Genomic DNA, 18118 nt, shown 5'->3' with positions numbered 1-18118 from the left:
ACCAAGTCTTCCGAACATCCATAGATACAGAATGGACATAAGATCTAAGTTTCCATGACAGAGGACCCTTTGCGCTTGCCCGAGACACAACATGACAACATTAAAGAGGCAACCAACACTTGTGCCGGTGAACACGAATGATCTGTTGATCTATGAATAATTAATTATGTTTAGCATAATTGCTAACATATGGGGAAGAAAGAAAAAGTTATTGAGTGCTGTCATTTTTCCCATCCATCTTCTATCCTCTATTTCACCAAGTTCTTCACCATCCTTGTTCTCAGTGATTGTACCTTCCTTGTCATCTTTGGATTGGTAATTTGAATGTCATGCCTAGTTAAGCACCATAATTCATGGGTATTTATTTTCTGCATTAGTATTTTTATTTTCTGTATAGCATAAACACTAAAGAAAAGAAGAATGTGGAATGGACCACCCTTGGTGTCTTTCCAGGGGCTGCCTTGGACAAGTTTGTCTCTTTCTCGAGATCCACCAGTGCGCCCATAAAATCATTTATCAAGTACAATGACAGATCAGTGGGACAGCCACGGAAACATGGGGATAGCAGCAGCTCATGTGAACTTTTCTCTTGGTCATGTACAGATGAATAAGATGATAAAAGTTCCTACTCGAAGGCAATTTATGGCTCTATTAGCTGGAATAGCTTGAGAGAGAGAGAGAGAGGCTCTTTTTACAAACACTTTTTTGTCAGACACCAAGATCATATATATTTATTATTTTGAGCTTACATTATTGTTCTATCAAAATCTTCCTTGTCTGATAAATTGGATCGATTCAAGAAAATGATTTTTTTTTATACTCAGCCTAAGAAAATTGAAAGTGGGACTCTCGATCGATTTAAAATATATATTTTTTTGTTTTTCTCGGTCTGACCATAATATCTACAATGGGTTACTAAATGAGAAAACAAAAAACATCTTCAATTTAATCTATTAGTGTGCAATCGATGTAAATTCACTTGGTGAAGCAATGCACCACATTACCTGGTAACAGTTCGCTAAGCAATAGTCACAAAGAGCAGATTCGACACCTACACCATTCACAACAGTACAGGAATATAGACAGACATCGTACTTCATTCACAACAGGTATCCCTCATCAGAGAGAGAGATGAAGCATGCACTAACACAAGCAAAGTTGAGTAAAATATCAGCTTATGCAGACACCATTTATTCCTTTACGGACAAATTAACTCCGACACCGAAGGCAGACATCGATCACTTTCACGGGGTGGCCATGTTTTCCATTGCGAGAGGAGCTATTTCCTCCCCATCAATGCCGGGCTCGCTACCGGTGGCTCCTAAGCTCATGAGAAACTGCTCCCACTTCTTGGCAGGTCCCTGCGGCAATCAACCGACCTATCGGTCAATGCTGATGTATAGATTTGCATCAGAGAAAGGGAATCACTTCATCGTTATCGTCGCTCACCTTCCAGGAGAGGTCCTGTTTCATGCAGTTCTGAATCATCTGGGCGAAGGCCGGAGTACGGTAGACATTAATGGCCCTTTTCACAGTTTTCACAACTTTTTCTATGTCCTCCTTGTCAACGACATTGCACTGCGAAGACACATTCGGAACCGGTGCTTGATCGAATGGTGCCCGATGCATTAAAAGGAGATCTGACGAGAAAAGAAGGATCCTTACATTGGCACTGAAGCGACCCATATGAAACCCGGTGATGCCTTCCTTGACAGTGTCAACAAGTCCACCAGTCGTGCTGCACACGGCGGGCTGCAGTAGATATTAACAACGATCAGGCTTTCCATCCATTCTAGTGCAAACGATTAGATTAGATAGATGGCGACGAGATACCCAAGGCAAGATTGGCAACGTACAATTCCATATCGCATGCCCTGAAGCTGGATGAGGCCACACGGTTCGAATCTGCTGGTAACAGCGAGAAGATCTGCTCCTCCCATGATCGCATGAGCCAAAGGTACATTGAACTTCAAGTGTGCTCTCAATTTATCCGGAAACATGTCTTCGAGCTCTGCAAGCTGACGCTCCAGCTTCTTCTTCCCAGTGCCCTGCGGGTGACGAATCAAGGCTTTTTATGCTGAGCAAATAGGCAGCAAGATGCTAACTGTGGAGCTTCTTCATGCTTACCAGCACTATCACTTGGACATTCTCGTCCATGAATTCTGGAATAGCTTTGGCAAAAATATCTGAGCCTTTCTGCTCTTCCAATCTGCCGAGAAAGGCTACAACAGGGATGTTTCGGTCGACGGGCAAACCAACTTCAGCTTGTAAAGCTTCCTTATTCAGAGGTTTTGCATCCATCACCTGAAATCAACTTCAGTTAGATCAAAATTCAATACGAAGGAAGTAAGACAAGAAGTTTGGAAAGCTCCGATCCCCCACGGTTGCTGTGTCATAATTGGTAGATATGTATTTGTCCGTCGATGGATTCCATTCGCTAACGTCCATCCCATTCACGATTCCAGTGACACCAGTCATGCGCAGGACGCCGTCCAACTCGACCCCAGTTTCTTCCCCTACAAGTTCTAGTGCATAATGCGGACTCACTGTGACGACCCTATCCGATTCTATAATACCAGCCTTCATCCAATTTATTTTCCTTCCTTTCACGGGCTCGTCGTACCTGCATGGAACACATCATATGAGTTTTCATCAAGAGAATCTTCATCGATGGCCAATCGGATTAGTATGTCGGTATGATAAACACGATAGCATACCCGTCGGTGAAATCGAGAGAAGATTTAAATTCATCAGGAAGATTAAGCAGTGCAAAGTCCGACAAGGCAAATCGGCCCTGGTAGACGATGTTATGGATGCAGAAGGCAACCTGACAATCGAGTAGAATCCACTCAGTCATACTAACTAACAAAGGACGAACAAAACCGAATTACCAAAGACCTTTTACCTTTGCGTTCCTGTAAATCCCGCGTGATCGGTGCATGCTCTTCAAGTAGCATGGAAGAAGACCAGTGTGCCAATCGTTCGCGATGAACACAACATCCTCCCCTGCTCGTAAGATGCAATGTTAACGACATAAGCCATCGGGAGAAGCAAACAAATAAGAATCGTACCATATGGCCCGGAATAGTATTCACTGTTGTTGAGATGTAGAACCCTTGGAGCTTCTAAAGCTGCCTGGAAAGGTCATCCATGATTTTGTCAAAGGCAGAGAGATCCATAAAGAGTAGTAGATGTAGGTTTCACTAATTGCTTCGCAGTGTAACTTAGAAATCGAGGATGAATTTGGTTTAGTAATAAACAATCACTGACCTGACAGAAAAGGCTGAATCTTTGCTGGTTGTCTTCGTAATCTGTTCCTGTGACAGGACCATATATCTTTCCTCCGGTCTTTCCCCACACCTTACCTTACACGAACAGATCCGTGGTAAGCTTTATGCCACTCGAAATGTTATCTGAAGTCGGCATCAGATATAAAATAGTTCGAACCTTGGCGAGAAACATAGGGTGATCAACGAAGACCCTGTCGACTCCCCTTTTGTAGCAGTGGAAGAAGCGAACTGTTTCGACTCTGTTCCCAACTTTCAACTGCACATAACCACAAACTTCAAAATGCAGCAGGATGCTTTGTGTTGCAATCGAGCTAGCAAGCTGCCCAGCAATACCTCAACCTGCACGCTTGTATCCCATCCGTCCTTGTACTGATCATAGCGTGGAGCTATAGTCATGACTCTGTGTCCATTTGCCTCGAGAAGGATCGATACCACAGAATTCAGTCACGCATCAACAGAATTATACAACAATAAAACAGGAAATAAATCTTTATGCGCCAGCATGTTGAAGTTTACCGCCATGGCTGGTGGCAGTCCTCCGAGAACGTCGCCGAGTCCTCCGGTTTTACTCCAGGGAGCCATCTCGGCACCGACAAAGACCAAGTTCATCCCTTTTCCGCATACGACGACAGCCAAAGGTCTACGGCTGGCACGCCGAGTGGCCGTCTTCGCTTGGGTTGAGGTCGCCTTGGCGTTGGACTGCAGCCGAAGCGAATCAACTATGTTTTCAGATCTCAATCCTTTGTAAGCAGTAATTTGGTTCCTCGAGTTTGGAATTCTTCTGCCCTGGAAGGACCTTGGCTCGGAATCAACGAAACCCCCAGCACTGGTGCAGGAGCCTTTGGAGAAGTGCAACACCGTCACAGTCGCCATCGAGGTATGCTCACTGCAGTAAAAGCCCGACGCGCATAGAATAAACTTCAATCTGCACGCGCACACAGTTCACAGATGTTGTTGATGAGCAGTAAAACTATCATCTGTATACCTCCACAAGAGTCTTCGCGATTCATTTCTAGAAAAGCCTTTGCAGAAATAACTTAACTGAAGGTAAAAAGAAGTGGATGTAGAAACAATTACATCACCACACAGTCTACACCAATCTATTTGCGGTGTGGTATTTGTTTCAATTTCTTGTTGTGCTCTGTGTGTAATCTTGACCTAAAACTTCATGCAAAATCAAATAAAAAGGAAGAAAAAAATTCAAAGATCATTAGTCGATGTGTTGAAACAAGAAAACCATCAAAAAGTGTTTGTCATGTTCGATGATTTAGACAAACTTCACAAAACCATAACCAAATCATCTGCCGGACGTTCTCCTCCGACGATCTAAACCTGACGGCCCACAAATTACATGAATCGCGTGAAAGGGTGACACTATATCTCTTTTAAATTTCAGGAAAACTAAGATTACCTCTCTTTGATCGACCGTGATCAAACCTCTCTCTCGCTCTCTGCTCTTGAGGCTTGCAGGTTGAGCAAACGGGAGCGCGTGGTATTTGTACCCACGGCCTCCTGGGAGATCGCCTCGAAGAAGGCATGTGCACGAGATGGTGGCGGGTGTACACGCAGTGGACGTACACGGAGGGGGAAGGAGAACGCGGGCGGGATCGTAAAGAGGGTGACTGTAACTGCCAACCGGGCGACCCCTTTGGGAGGTTGGGGAAGAGGACGACGGCCCGGAACGGCCGCTGCTGAGGAGACACGACGCAGAGCGTAAAACTACCGTATAGCCCACGTTCACCAAGACGAATTCGGGACATTTTGGTAATTATGGAAGAGCAAAAGACCAAACAGCGCACGAGAACGGCGCAACGAGGAAGACGGTCCCTGAGGCGGGGCACGAGAACCGTGCAAGAGAACGTTCACGCAACCCAGGCGGAGAAGCAACCAACAGGATCAAACGTCAGGAAACACACAAACAAGGAGCAGTAGCGCCTGATACGCCACCGTCCTGATAGATGTAACGATGCTTATGTGAGACCGGCCATGAAGCAAATCATGTCATCGATCGAAGTTTCTTCGTTGAGCAGCTACGGACAAAAGGATGGCGGAGGCGTCGAGCTCGGGCTTGCTGTAATAGTCGCTGTTTCTTCTGATCTTAAATGCCTGCAATCTTTGAGAAGCCTAACTTCTCGCACGCAGCTGCACAGAGTTCTTCTGTTCACTACCATCTCTAAGAAGGAACTAAATAAAAATATGAAAGAAGTTGACATCATTTTAGCAAAATCTATTATGAAAAATATGTCGACATAAATAAATAATATAAAAATCATGGTACGCTTAATAATGAGCACCAGTTTCTCATTTAGAGTTAATTGAGACTGTTAGGATAAATGTTTTTTATGATATTTATTATGCGTGTTCTACACATGTTAACTCCGAACTCCATACTCCTCGACATAAACTTCTGCATCAAACATAGAAGACGTTTACAGTCACCAGTAGCCTCTAAATCCTTCAGCTTCTGCTATGATTTAAGCTTCGAGCATCGCTGTCAGAGAAAGCGAGGAAGGGGCCATACTAATTCAAGGGGTTTTATTCTTAAAATCCTTTACCAATACTGCATGCCCTGAACAGCTTCTATTAACACCATCAGCTGCCTCTAAATACTTGAAATTATTGACTGTGGCAACAACAGCTGCTAGCTACAAAGCCATATCATTAGAACATCACTACCAGCTGATTAGATTGGAGAATGAGTTCATCTCAGATTTCACCTATTCATTTAATAAGATTCTCGAGTTATTCACACTCGAGAGAAGACAAAAAGGATACCACAATCAGCACTAAAACATGCAGTGTCAGCTTTTCCACCATGGAAAGTTCTGTAATTATCTGGAATCTGGGCATTGGAACCAGGATCAAATACAAACTATCAAGCTTTTCATCAGATGCATAGCAAGTAGATGCATTAAGCATTGCACAGTTGCAAAGAATTCTATCTTTTTTTCCTTTCTTTCGGTTTGAAACATGGATCCAAGTATAAATTGGCAGAGAATAAACTAGGAAGAGCCCAAGTTTGTGATTCAACAGTAAAATCTGAGAAAGAATGATCAGAGAGCTTTATCCGGAGTAAATAATCTCCAAACTTTTGTTTGGCTGCAATTTCCATCCAAGTGACTGAGGCCTTAGCTTTAATCAGTAGCACCTGCCATTCAAAAAATCAAGCATGTTGCCATAAAAGTCATTTGGTAAAGTTTCATGCATGATGCACTTCCACCACCAGACCAATATGAAATGAAAAATCATTATCAAATGTTAGATTTTCAAAATATATACCACAAATAACTGAAAGTAACAAAGGAAATCCCATATTAGGGGCTAACTAATCATTCTTTTACCTATATTCAAACCTCTAAGTAATTATCTTTACCATTGCAATTCAGTTTGAGCATAAGAAAGCAAATCAAAGATTCAAGCAATTATTCAACAGCAACTTAAATAGGACAATCAAATGGTCACTTGGGCTTGTGAAATCCCAAGCTTTTGGAGAATCCATATTACATTCCCAAGCTCGTCATTCTGACTTCAATTCCATAGTGTTTTTTTGTTCCAAACGAGCTGTTTGATTTTTGAAGAGTTTGCTTCTTGCCTAAACTTATCTTTGTTGTGATTACACCATGACAACGACTGTACTTTTACACCAATATAACCCCCTTACTAATTAGGATCCAAAAAAATGGATCACTATGATGATTTTTATTATTTTGGAGAAGAAAAAGGCATTACTATACAACTAAGCAACAATGTAAAGGTTTGTCTATCTAAATTGAATTAGCATGTCATACAAAACTTCCGAGTCTAAAGAGTTTTAACTATAGACACTTAAATTTATGAACCAAATTTAGTAAAATTGGACGTACTATCTCCTAGAAATCAAGCCAGCCCCAGAAGACCTGCCAAAATATAAGTAGCCACATTCATTATATCATCTAGATTGAAAACCAGAAATTTACATCATTGGAATACTTGAGCATATATTTATTTATATCTATATATCAGGACAAATTGATAGTACCTCTCTTGCTGGTTCCCTCCAAAATTCTGCATTCCATCACTCAGCTATTTGATCTGCAAAGAAGATAAACTGTTCTATCAAGGTTTGTTGCATTTCCGACCGTAAAATGAACAGACGAATGGCCAGTTTTGAAATCAGACGGTATACCATTAGCTTCTTGGACATTCTTTAATTTACTTGAAATTTTGACATCTGAAAGTCCCTGAATAATGTTAAAACTGACACCATTTGGTTTTTGGTCCTGTCTTATTAATATCTGGGTGCAGTCGTCACTTGAATCTCCAGCATCAATCACAGAAGCACCATCTGCAAAAGTCTTACTGTTTACAACCTCTGATTCAAGTGATTGTACCCTTTTCCGGCGGCTGATTTGAGCAACTGGAGTAACAGCAACCGAAGGAAACAATGATACATAAGGAACAGAAGATGCAGAAGCAGCAGCAACTTTGGCAACAGCTGCAGTTGCAGATATAATTTGTTGTGCTCCTTCACGAAGGTGGATGAAGTCCCCCTCAATAACAAATAACTGGAATTGCAAAGATAGAATTTTTTTTCACTTAATATAATAGTTAACATTGCCATTAATAGTTCAAATATAAAAGGCTAAAAACCTACTTCAGGATGATGAGCAACGAAATCATCAAGCTTTCCATAATGCTTCTTGTAATGGTGCCAGCGAAGGGGTGCAAGCATTCTCCCAAGCCTATTCGGTAGCTAAAACAATAGTAGCAAACAAGCTTAATAGGGAAATAGATTATACCAATTAGTAAATTCATTATACAGTTTGCATTAAATTGTTGTACTCACTGTTGTACTGATTCTGATTCTACCATCTGATCCAGCAGGAATTGCACGGACAATGCAAGCCAAAAGTGATCTTTCATCTAAAAGATTGGGCTCCAATGGTGGTTTACCAGGCATCGAAATACTTGAAACAAGTGCAGCCGTAACAGCAGATTCTTTTGTGTCATTTAAACTGACAGAGGAGCTGCTTTGCCTAGTGGATAACATGATGCTAGAAGTTGGCCATTGCTTTCCAGATTCCAGAACTTGCTCTTGTGATTGGTTCCCTGCAGCTGTAAGGTCCTTAACCTGCACAAGCGAAGAATCAACAATACTAGAGAAACTATCTTAATAATTGTAGACAACAGGATGTCAGTGTTCATTAAGATTCATTTTAGCAGTTCTGTTCTTTCAACTTTAATATCCATAAAGTGGCTTAAAAAGAGTACGAACCCTTGGTTCATTCTTCATTTCCGGAGGGTCGAATTCTTTTGCAAAATCCAGGTGAGAAGGTGCATCTGAGGTCCCTTGTGTTTGTTGGGTAGCTAAGTACTGATCACTGTTTGATTCAAGCACCTAGCAATAAAAAGTTAGCACAAACATAACACTTACCTAAGAGACATCAGACAAACAGATCAAGATAAAGGAAAAACTGTTTCTTATTTAACAACCTGAACTTCTTCACTTGAGACATTGCATGAAAGGCCAGACATCTGTTGCAGGTCTCTGTGGCTATTAAGATAGTCTGGATGGACCATTTGTATTTCACCAGGTAGATTGGAGCTATAGTGGATATCTGATCTTAAAAGATCCTGCTCTGTCTGGGATTGCGGATGCTTGCTCTGATTAGGCATCTCTGAGATATCTGGTACAATCTAAAGTGGACCAGAAATATAAATTGATATTGAAAATGGCATAAAATAATGAATAACAAGCCTTCCAAATTTCATGCTTCCGGTACCTGCTGATTTTGCCAGTGCTGCTGAGTTGGAACAATTGGCACTGATTGTAAATGGCCCATGTGAGATTGCAGAAAAGGTGAATTGGTGACAGCTACAGGCTGTTGAACACTTTGTGGAGTCATTGCATAAGTATGCATTGTAGTCATTTGGCCAGGAGGAATAAAGGCATTCATGCTAACTATAGATGATGGCACTACTGGAACACCAGGGGCATGATCAATCTGACAAGAAAAACTTAACATCAAAAAAGAGGACAATCTAATCGTACATGATACAGGTAAATATTTATCCTTAATTGTCTTTGCACAGTTATATGGAACAGGATAATGAATGTAGCCTCATATAATTTATATTTGGTTTTTATTGAATAACCCTTATATTGATCTACCTAACATTTTTTTTGACATAGGATTTGGGGATGGTAGTAACTTCTATGAACACTGTTTCAGGATGGTAGTAACTTCTATGAGCACTGTTTCAACTAGTACAAAATCAATGTGTAGTTGTAAAATTTCTTTGACAAGTTCTAGTCCACTGGCACAGGCCAAATATGTGTTCTGTGTAACTTGAGACAGCATGTGATCATCAGAATCCAATCCTCTATTCCACTAATACTGGTAAAAGGTGTAAGTAATTGTTCACTGAAACAAGGTACAATGTGTATAAGATATCTCTAGTATGACATACTCTCTGTTTAAGTTTGGGACAACCAAATGTATTTGTCATAAAGAATAGGAAAGTTCATGATTACAGGAAGCCCACACAAGCAAATGACTGAGTGAATGCAGGATAAATTAAGAAAAGGTGCTCTGACATTTTCTTAAGCATATTAGAATCCCCAATGTGAATGTATGCAAGTAATGAGAAAATATTTTATTTGAGATTATTTTTGTACAAAACTGATGGGCTGGAATCAAGTTTGTAACCAACAACTATGCCATCCATATTTATCATCTCCTTTTAAACATGAAATTAACAAATGAATAATAGGATTGTATTAGATTAGTTGGATATGTTTCATACACTGAGGCCTTTACCACTGTCATCCTTATGCCCTACAATCTTCAAGTCTTCTTCTTCCCTAATACAATTATGCATTTCACCTCTAACACTCATATTTATATTACGCATGTTTGTCGTGCATATGGTCATTTAAACTGTAAGTTAACAAATAGATAAAGTAGTCCAAAAGACTTGTAACATACAGAGAAATCAAGTTTTGAAACTTCCAATTAGTTCAGCAATAACCTTTTCCAGTTCTTCCTATAAGATGGTAACATAAAGCATTTTCCAAGAAATGTTACACTAATGCATCTAAAAAGGGTGGCCCAGCGCACAGGGTTCCCGCCAATGCGAGAAATAAATTGGACAAAGCAATTAGGAATACTGATGTGAGAGGATATAGCAGAGGACCTAAAGAACTTCATCATAAATGTAAAAGGGAATTGATGACTCTCTGACTAGATGTTGCCCTGAACAAGACTAAGGGGAAGATGGTATTCATGCAAGAAATTAATTGATGAGACTTATGGCTTGTCATTGCATCTACAAGCAAAAACTAGTTCTACAACATCCTCAAAATGGCATGCTATCTATAAAAATGGGCCAACTACATATTTGGATTCTTCCTACAGACAATGACAGTGACATTATCACATTCCACATCAAGATATCAAGTGAACTACTATGAGCAACTGATGCAGCAAAGTATTTTTCTTCCTCGGTTCTTGACAGATAAAAGAGAAATGTCAGTTGCTATCTTGCATATGAGGAAAGATATCTAGTATGAACAAAAAAATAAAAGAGCTTTAGTAAATGATCCCACCTTAGTAGAAAGATTGGCAGCTGAAACAAAAGATGAACTCCTGTCTTCACCTCCATTAGATGTAAATTCCAGGTGACCATTTGATTTGCCACCATCTTTCACATTGATCAGATTTCCATTATATAAAGATGAGTATGTTGAATTTTCATAAGTAGGACATGACCCATCTTTATGCATTCCATTCTTCTCCTTTACCTCAGCCAACTCTTGCTGAAGCTGCTGTATGGTTTTCCTGTGATGGTGCTCCATTTCAACAAACTAGCAAAAGAAGAAAACAGTGAACAACAGAAAGGAAAAGAAGCCAAATCAAAATATTATCATGGCAGGATATGATAACCAATTTAAATATTATTGTAACAAACAAGCAATTGATGCGTAGATTGCTCTGGCAGAACAGATAAAGCAATTGCAATTGAACCTGCCGCTGAAAACCAATCCAGTACTGGTTGAACTGCTCAATGCGTTGTCGTAGCTCAGTTTGTAATGACTGGTTAGTGGATGACTGCAAAGCATCCATTTCTTGAACACGTGAAACCCAAGCTTGTGTCTCCCTTAGTTGTTCATCCTTGAAGAGGATAGTTTCTTGTGCAACTCTATTCTGAAAGGAAGATTTTGTTGAAAAAATTATTTTATATGTTTGCAAATTGATGAAACTAAATGATGATCTTTATTGCACAAAAATATAAATAGACAAACATTATAGAAATGTGCGTTGGAGCACAATAAACAGAAATATTAACGAGATCAGCACAGAAAATATTAATAAAAAATACCTTATAACCTTTTCCTAGTACTCTAGATTTACAACCACAAGCATCCCTGAGTTTGCAGCTTTTGTATTATCTACTCACAATTGTTTTGACCTAATCAAACAGAAGGATAATGACAAAAAAGATAAGAATATCCTATGTAACGTAGTAAATGACCCATGCAGCTTAACATATATCACAACCTAAAGAGCGAACAATGTAACCCTATTTCACACATGCCACAAACCAAGATAAGTGGATTATTCCTGCAACTGTAGATGTTGCATGTTTAAAAGAACTGTGCAAAGCATCCATATAATAAGGTATAGATGTAGAATAAAGAAATTTGAATTCATCAACGTCATGGTTCAATTTGATATGCACTAATCAGCCAAATCACAAGTTGACTCACACGATTCAAATATTTTAAGGTGGTCTATTGAGTCCAACCACCTAATTCCCTAATATTATATACATATTCAATCCTTTAAACACATGCAAGTAGGTTTTGGAAGCTTAAAGCATGAACAAATGTGCAGAAATTTGGCAACTGCATGACAAAGTGACAATAAAAAAGGCCTTATGTTGTCCAAATGCCAAGAAGAATGCCAAATATATGAATCACTATTTGGTTGTTGCTTTCCAATAACATAATTATTGGCTACTGAATAATTGTTCCGTTTGTGCAAAGTCATTTTGTTCCATATGACCTGCATGTAATATGGATTCCCAATGGAATAGTAAACAATCTAAAACACACTGTATGTTCAAGTTTGAATCCGTGGCCCAACTTCTTAAAAGCTAACAATTACTAATAGTCATTTGTAACCAAAATTAAATAAGTGCAATGTAGATGACTCTAGATCATTGTCAATCAGCATATACAAAAATGAACTCCAATAACAATAGAATATATTTCTACAGCCAGAAAAAAAAAACATTGAATATTGATTGACTAATTCTTGAATAGTGTCATTGCAATGTTAACACCCATAAATCTCAGTTGGGTTTCAACTACATGATGCATAGGATGGATTTGAAATCATGAACATGCACTTAAATAAGGCAGGGCAAATTTGAGGCATCAACCTGCTCTTGAAATGCACAAAACTGAAACTAATGCTTGATGAGTGGCATTGAGATGTTGACAGTGTCATTGAAATGTTAACGCCCTAAATATCACTACAGTAGATTAAGTTTAAATGCAATAAGACAGAGGGTAGATTGTGATAACAGACAAATGTAAATAAAGTAGGCAAAGAAGGATCAACCTGCTCTTGTAATGCAAGAATCTGATTATCCTTCTCTTGAATATGATCATGGAGATCACGAATTTGATTCAGAAGTTGTGCTTTTTCTGCTGCCGAGTTATCACGCTCCCTTCTGCATAAGAATAGTTCAAGATTCTGATAGGAGTTTTGTCAATAAGAATATTAATTCCGGGTGCAAAAGATCATTCATTCAAATAATATATTGAATACGATAGGCCACAAATATGCTTTAAAGAGAAGCAGAGCCCACTACCAAAACCTTTGTTGCAGAAAGCAAGGAGAAGATTCAATTGGACTCCCAAATTTTGCTCCTATCATTTACTTAATAAGACAGTCTATAAAACAAAGTTCTAGTTAACAAGTTTATAAATCAAAGTTGATGTTGATTTCTAAGTTTAAAGTTTAAACTACTTGCAAAATAAAGATTCTCTAATTTATTGGACAAATAAATGCTGGGTGCAACTTTACTTCAACAAGTAGTCAATGAAAGAGAACCCCAATTGATAAGTTCCCTGCTAATATGGAACTATAGTAAAGGATATTAAGATAATATAGCATATCTGTAAATATTAATCATTTAAATAATTATATGAGGACAAATGCAGAAGAAAAAACAACTAAAACACTTAAGGGAAAGCTTGCCAGTTGTTTAACTGATTAGGCATATGTCAGCAATTCATTAATTCATTACAAACAGAAACAGAATGGAAATGTTGAATGTCAGAAAATTTATGCAGAATAATATAATAGCCAAAGCAGGGCCAGCATCAGTAGATAACAATTCAGAAATGGTTAAAGAGATCCAACTACAAGTTCAGAAAATTGATTTTGGAAAAGAAATTTAACAAACCATAGAATATTACACTTTTAGTGAAGGCACGACCATTATTATTTTTTGAGTGGAAACTCACATACCTGAAGGTGGCTAGCTCCTTGTTTTGTTCTCTAAGAAGGTCATCTTTAGCCCATGCCTAAATGAAAGCAAAGGCATAAAACAAATCCTTGGAAAGAAATATATATATATATATATATAAGAAAAAGATATGCAAAACAAACTGCTTCAGTGTCAAATTTTATAGCATCTAGCTCCCTATCGGACTCTCTTAGTTTCATCTCCAGCTCATGTATGTGCTTTTCCCGTTTGTGTAGTTTCTCCTGTTCAAAGAGTACAACTAATAGATAAAAAGCACAACAGTTCACATGAAACAGTTCTTGGACATAAGTGGAATTATTACAAACAGAAAAGCACATAAGACAAAAGATTATGAATAATGTTTAGTGCAAATTATAACAAAAATTTGTGTCCATGCTTAGGGCAATTTAATTACTTGGATTTAAAATAGTAAGACAAGTTATTTCAAGGGGATTCATGAAATTTTGCACATAAATTCACCAAACTCTTGCACTTGGCCATCGTATTACAAGTAGACTTGTCCACTATGGAACCAAGCATGAGAGTAAAAAGTAGCATCAAGGTCCATAACAACTGAAAGTTTATTGTTGATTACCAACCAAGAAAGATTTGTCATATGATATATATCATCTGAAACACAGAGCTTTATTTATGAAGAAATGATACAAGAATATTGACTAGCAAAGAAGAAGTGATACAAGGCTCTGGAAACATTTTAAAGCATCATTCTCATGAAGAAAACTATAGACAAATTACGAAGAAATATCAATCAGAAGTGGTCAATGCAGTAAATGCATAGTCATGCACTGCATGATGACCTACTGCCAGTTACACACGCATGACAAAGACACATGCCATGTTGCACTGATGATGGTATCTAAATTGTGTGGTCAAGATATTATGTAAAACGAAGACACGTTGCATATTGCACTGATAATGGTATTCAAACTGTACGGTCAAGATATTAGGTAACTTGCAACAGATCACATTCAAAAAGCCAAATCAATGGTGAAAGAAACATTTAGAATCTAATCGATCAAGCTTAGATTTTGTATCATAAATGATAAAACTGAGCATGTCAAGAACCTTTAGGTTAGCATTCATATCTCTGTGTTCCTTGAGCTGCACTTCAAAACTATTCTGCACCTTCAACATATCTGATCTGCCAATCGCCTTAGCTCGTAGATCAATTTCCATTTGTTGAAGCCCTTCTCTCTGCTTCGTGATTTCTTGCAGCTTCTGGTGCAAGATTTTATTATTCAACTCACCAACACCTTCAATTGTGATCGAACGCAAGTCCCCATCCAGTGGGCTGGTACCCTCCTTCTTCACATCACACGTGTGAACCCAAAAGATTAATCCCTTGTCCCCAAAAGCACGTCCTTGTATTACATCTTTTGCTTCTCACACAACAACTTAAAAGAATATATACCTCATATACTGTTCTCTCAGCTGATTGCTCCGATTTAACCTGCAGAACATAAAAATTTTAGAGAAGATACAAAAACCAATCGCAAGAAACAAGGAGAACAATAAATGAATCGCTTTTTGACTTCACCTCGCCTCCATTGTTCCCAAAGGAGTGCTCGATGACTGCCTGCCACTCCTTTCTGGCAGCCTGGGAGGAGGGCACTCCGTCGATGCCGGCGGCGGCATCCATGTGGTCTCACAGGACGATTGCAAACCCCGGGCAGGCCGATCGAGCTCGGCCCCAACACGAAGCGGGGAGCTCGGCCCAAGAAAAGGAAAGGCCTTTAGAACCAAAAAGATGACACTCGGGCCTCTAAGTACGGATCTATGAACAAGAAATGATGCGACGCCGATAAGAATCGGACAGGAAACCCTAATTTCTGAAGCGATTTGGGAAGATGAGCGAAGAAGGGATTCAAGGGCGAAGCGAAGGTGAATTGGGGAGAGATAGAACTCGATCGAGGGTGAACGGGGAATGTGGAGGGAGTGTGGGAATTCGGTGGGAGGAGAAGAGATTGGAGAGGAGGAGGAGGTTGACGGGGGTTTGGGGAGACGCAGAGGAGGGAGGAGACGAGGGGAGAGCGCCCGCCAATTTGTACGGGTCGGATTACCGCCGGGTGGGCCCTCGGCTGGTCCACAATGGTATGAGGCGTTTGATTGATGATCCAAGTTTTGACCCATGGAGTCAACTTGAGTTGAATCCGATCCGATCTTAATCTGGGCTGGATTTTGTGACTTTGGAATGGGAAAATATTATTTAGTAGCATATAATTAGCCCTGTGAAATACTATTTTTCATGCACAAAATATTAGTCTCATGAAATTATTTATATACAATCTATCCAATCTAATTATATATAATAAATACCCTCTGGATTTTCACCTTAAATCCACTTAATCTAATTGAGGACTACCAAACACAAAGCCCACACTAAGCTCTAACTTTAAACAACTGGATTAAAATTGGAGGCCAAACTAGAAAAAATAGCTACGTCGATTGGCCCAAATAGCATATTTGCACCATAAAAGCCCAAATGTATAGAGTCGAGAAGGCCCAAACAATATATTTTATTCAAGTGCCACATTTCTTCCTTGTTGTGATGATAAATACTATTTTGTGGTTTTCTATTTGATATTTATTTATTGGACAAAAAGATATTATAGTGTATAACATAAATCCGGTAAGTTTAATGATTTTTATGAAATAAACCTTAATTGAAAACATATTTCCGTTCATTTAACAGACCTGCCGACGCAATGCACAGAATGTATATACTCTTTCAGTTAACACATTAATTTATGACAGATACATATTCTATTAGAAAGAGACATCTATCCGTGAATCACATTCTTAATGAATATTATAATGATTTAATTTATGTTCTGTATTGATTAATAATATTTAATCAATTTATTAAATTATCATCAAATATCACATGAGATTTTAATATTGCATCACATTAAATCTACCATGATGATGTAAAAAACAAAAAGCACTATTTATATAATTAGACAAATTCCTAAAAAAAAAATTTATGGTCTTGATAATTTCTCGTAGAGTGTTCTAACTCTAAAAATTTTTCCAGAGAGTTTTAACTTTTCAAAATGGTAAAATGAACTCTCAATCTTTTTGATGAGCCAACCCATACAATTCAACCAGTTGAATCAATTTAAAATTTGAACCATTTTAAAATAATATCAAGTTATATTATTAAAAATAATGAAAATGAACATAAAAAATATATATAATTATTTTTAAAAATAATAAATTTAAAACTATTTTTCAACTATAAAGTCAAGAGTAATATAATAATATTATTAATATATTTAAAAAAAAATTAAAAATATTGAAGAAACATAAAACTAAATTTGAAAGATCTATATGATAATTATTTTTTTATTTTTAAGTTTTAAAATTAATTTGTTTACTAATTTTGACTAGTATAAAGTTAAATTTATACAAAAATATCATATATATGTATATATATCATCTTAATATAAAAATAAATTAAATTAAATAATTTACTGATATATATATATCAATTTATATTATAAAAAATAATAAATATAACAGTAAATTATTCAGCAAAACAATAAAAAATAAATATAACTGTAAATTTAAAAAAAGATTCCATTGACTATAAACTAAAGAATACTATATAATATTTATAAAATTGAAGAATAAAAATATATTATAAATTTGTTGATATTTTCAATGTTTGAATAGTTTATATTTTTTCTAATTTTTATTTTTATTAGAATATAATGGATTATTTTATTTTATTTTTTATATTTGAGCATCTAAATAACCAAGAAACCTAAAGTAAACTTTTGGCCCACAAAAGACAAGGCTGATATCTAATAAAATATTTTCTGGACGGAATAAAAAATACAATATATGATACAAGGGCTAGTTAAAATACTATAATTTTTGTATGAAAGCTTTGCATTGAACCAAATAGATATCTATGACACTTTTATTGTTTTATAATTTTTTTGATTTATTCAGCATTTAAACTTTATGTCATTTTCCTATTTTCTCCAAGTTTTTTCTACTTCCACCAAATAGACGATGGATTCATGCAATATTTTTTTTTGCATTTCAGCTTCCAAATATGTGAGAAATCTAGGGTAAAAATTTGATCCACAAAAGGAATGTCCTGGATATCCGATATACTATTTTTGGAATGAGATAAAAAATAATATATATGATATAATAACTGATCAAAATACTATAAAATTTTTGTATTACACCCAGATGGACATCTATAACACTTTTTTTTTTTTTTCTATTTTATAGAATTTTTTTATTATTTTTTAAAATTTATTTAGCTTTGG

At 37.4% G+C, this 18118-nt stretch overlaps 2 protein-coding genes across 8 annotated transcripts; both read right to left on the bottom strand.

Annotated features, from left to right (window-relative positions):
* Nucleotides 1-983: 983 nt before the first annotated feature.
* On the bottom strand, nucleotides 984-4841 carry GBSSI-4 (granule-bound starch synthase 1, chloroplastic/amyloplastic). 2 transcript variants are annotated; one of them, XM_009420054.3, is made up of 14 exons: nucleotides 4702-4841; nucleotides 3807-4215; nucleotides 3624-3704; nucleotides 3448-3546; nucleotides 3271-3360; nucleotides 3072-3135; nucleotides 2906-3006; nucleotides 2718-2827; nucleotides 2383-2623; nucleotides 2128-2304; nucleotides 1857-2048; nucleotides 1666-1752; nucleotides 1450-1578; nucleotides 984-1361 (listed from the first exon to the last, which is right to left on the bottom strand). In XM_009420054.3, exons 2-14 carry the CDS (start codon nucleotides 4161-4163, stop codon nucleotides 1245-1247), a joined length of 1845 nt encoding a protein of 614 aa, XP_009418329.2. In that variant the 5' UTR covers nucleotides 4164-4215; nucleotides 4702-4841; the 3' UTR covers nucleotides 984-1244. The 2 variants fall into 2 exon arrangements, with proteins under 2 accessions (XP_009418329.2, XP_065023810.1); XM_065167738.1 differs by lacking the exon at nucleotides 4702-4841 and adding an exon at nucleotides 4333-4456.
* Nucleotides 4842-6093: 1252 nt separating this feature from the next.
* Nucleotides 6094-15852, bottom strand: LOC103998559 (uncharacterized). 6 transcript variants are annotated; one of them, XR_001975697.2, is made up of 17 exons: nucleotides 15370-15852; nucleotides 15244-15282; nucleotides 14898-15137; nucleotides 13955-14053; nucleotides 13814-13869; nucleotides 12899-13010; nucleotides 11297-11476; nucleotides 10879-11136; nucleotides 9053-9274; nucleotides 8763-8966; nucleotides 8545-8667; nucleotides 8116-8400; nucleotides 7924-8022; nucleotides 7456-7834; nucleotides 7309-7361; nucleotides 7154-7186; nucleotides 6094-6438 (listed from the first exon to the last, which is right to left on the bottom strand). XR_001975697.2 is itself a non-coding variant. In XM_018818616.2 (16 exons), exons 1-15 carry the CDS (start codon nucleotides 15469-15471, stop codon nucleotides 7345-7347), a joined length of 2415 nt encoding a protein of 804 aa, XP_018674161.2. In that variant the 5' UTR covers nucleotides 15472-15852; the 3' UTR covers nucleotides 6094-6438; nucleotides 7309-7344. The 6 variants fall into 6 exon arrangements, 2 of the variants coding, with proteins under 2 accessions (XP_018674161.2, XP_018674160.2); XR_001975694.2 differs by having other exon boundaries at nucleotides 7309-7834; XR_001975695.2 differs by having other exon boundaries at nucleotides 7309-7834; nucleotides 12899-13007.
* Between the last annotated feature and the right edge of the window lie 2266 nt (nucleotides 15853-18118).

Source organism: Musa acuminata, chromosome BXJ3-9 (genome assembly GCF_036884655.1).
Source record: "Musa acuminata AAA Group cultivar baxijiao chromosome BXJ3-9, Cavendish_Baxijiao_AAA, whole genome shotgun sequence".
Taxonomy (NCBI): domain Eukaryota; kingdom Viridiplantae; phylum Streptophyta; class Magnoliopsida; order Zingiberales; family Musaceae; genus Musa; species Musa acuminata.
Note: the sequence above shows the minus strand (reverse complement) of the source record. Positions and strands in the feature narration are given on the sequence as shown.

Coding starts and splice junctions, on each gene's coding strand:
- GBSSI-4 (XM_009420054.3), bottom strand. CDS start 4,163: ATGGCGACTGTGACGGTGTTGCACTTCTCCAAAGGCTCCTGCACCAGT. Junction 2,828..2,905: donor GGATTTACAGGAACGCAAAG/GTAAAAGGTCTT, acceptor CTCGATTGTCAG/GTTGCCTTCTGCATCCATAA. Junction 2,049..2,127: donor ATGTCCAAGTGATAGTGCTG/GTAAGCATGAAG, acceptor CGTCACCCGCAG/GGCACTGGGAAGAAGAAGCT.
- LOC103998559 (XM_018818615.2), bottom strand. CDS start 15,471: ATGGATGCCGCCGCCGGCATCGACGGAGTGCCCTCCTCCCAGGCTGCC. Junction 14,054..14,897: donor ATATGAATGCTAACCTAAAG/GTTCTTGACATG, acceptor CTCTTTGAACAG/GAGAAACTACACAAACGGGA. Junction 8,668..8,762: donor TCTCAAGTGAAGAAGTTCAG/GTTGTTAAATAA, acceptor TTTTATTGCTAG/GTGCTTGAATCAAACAGTGA.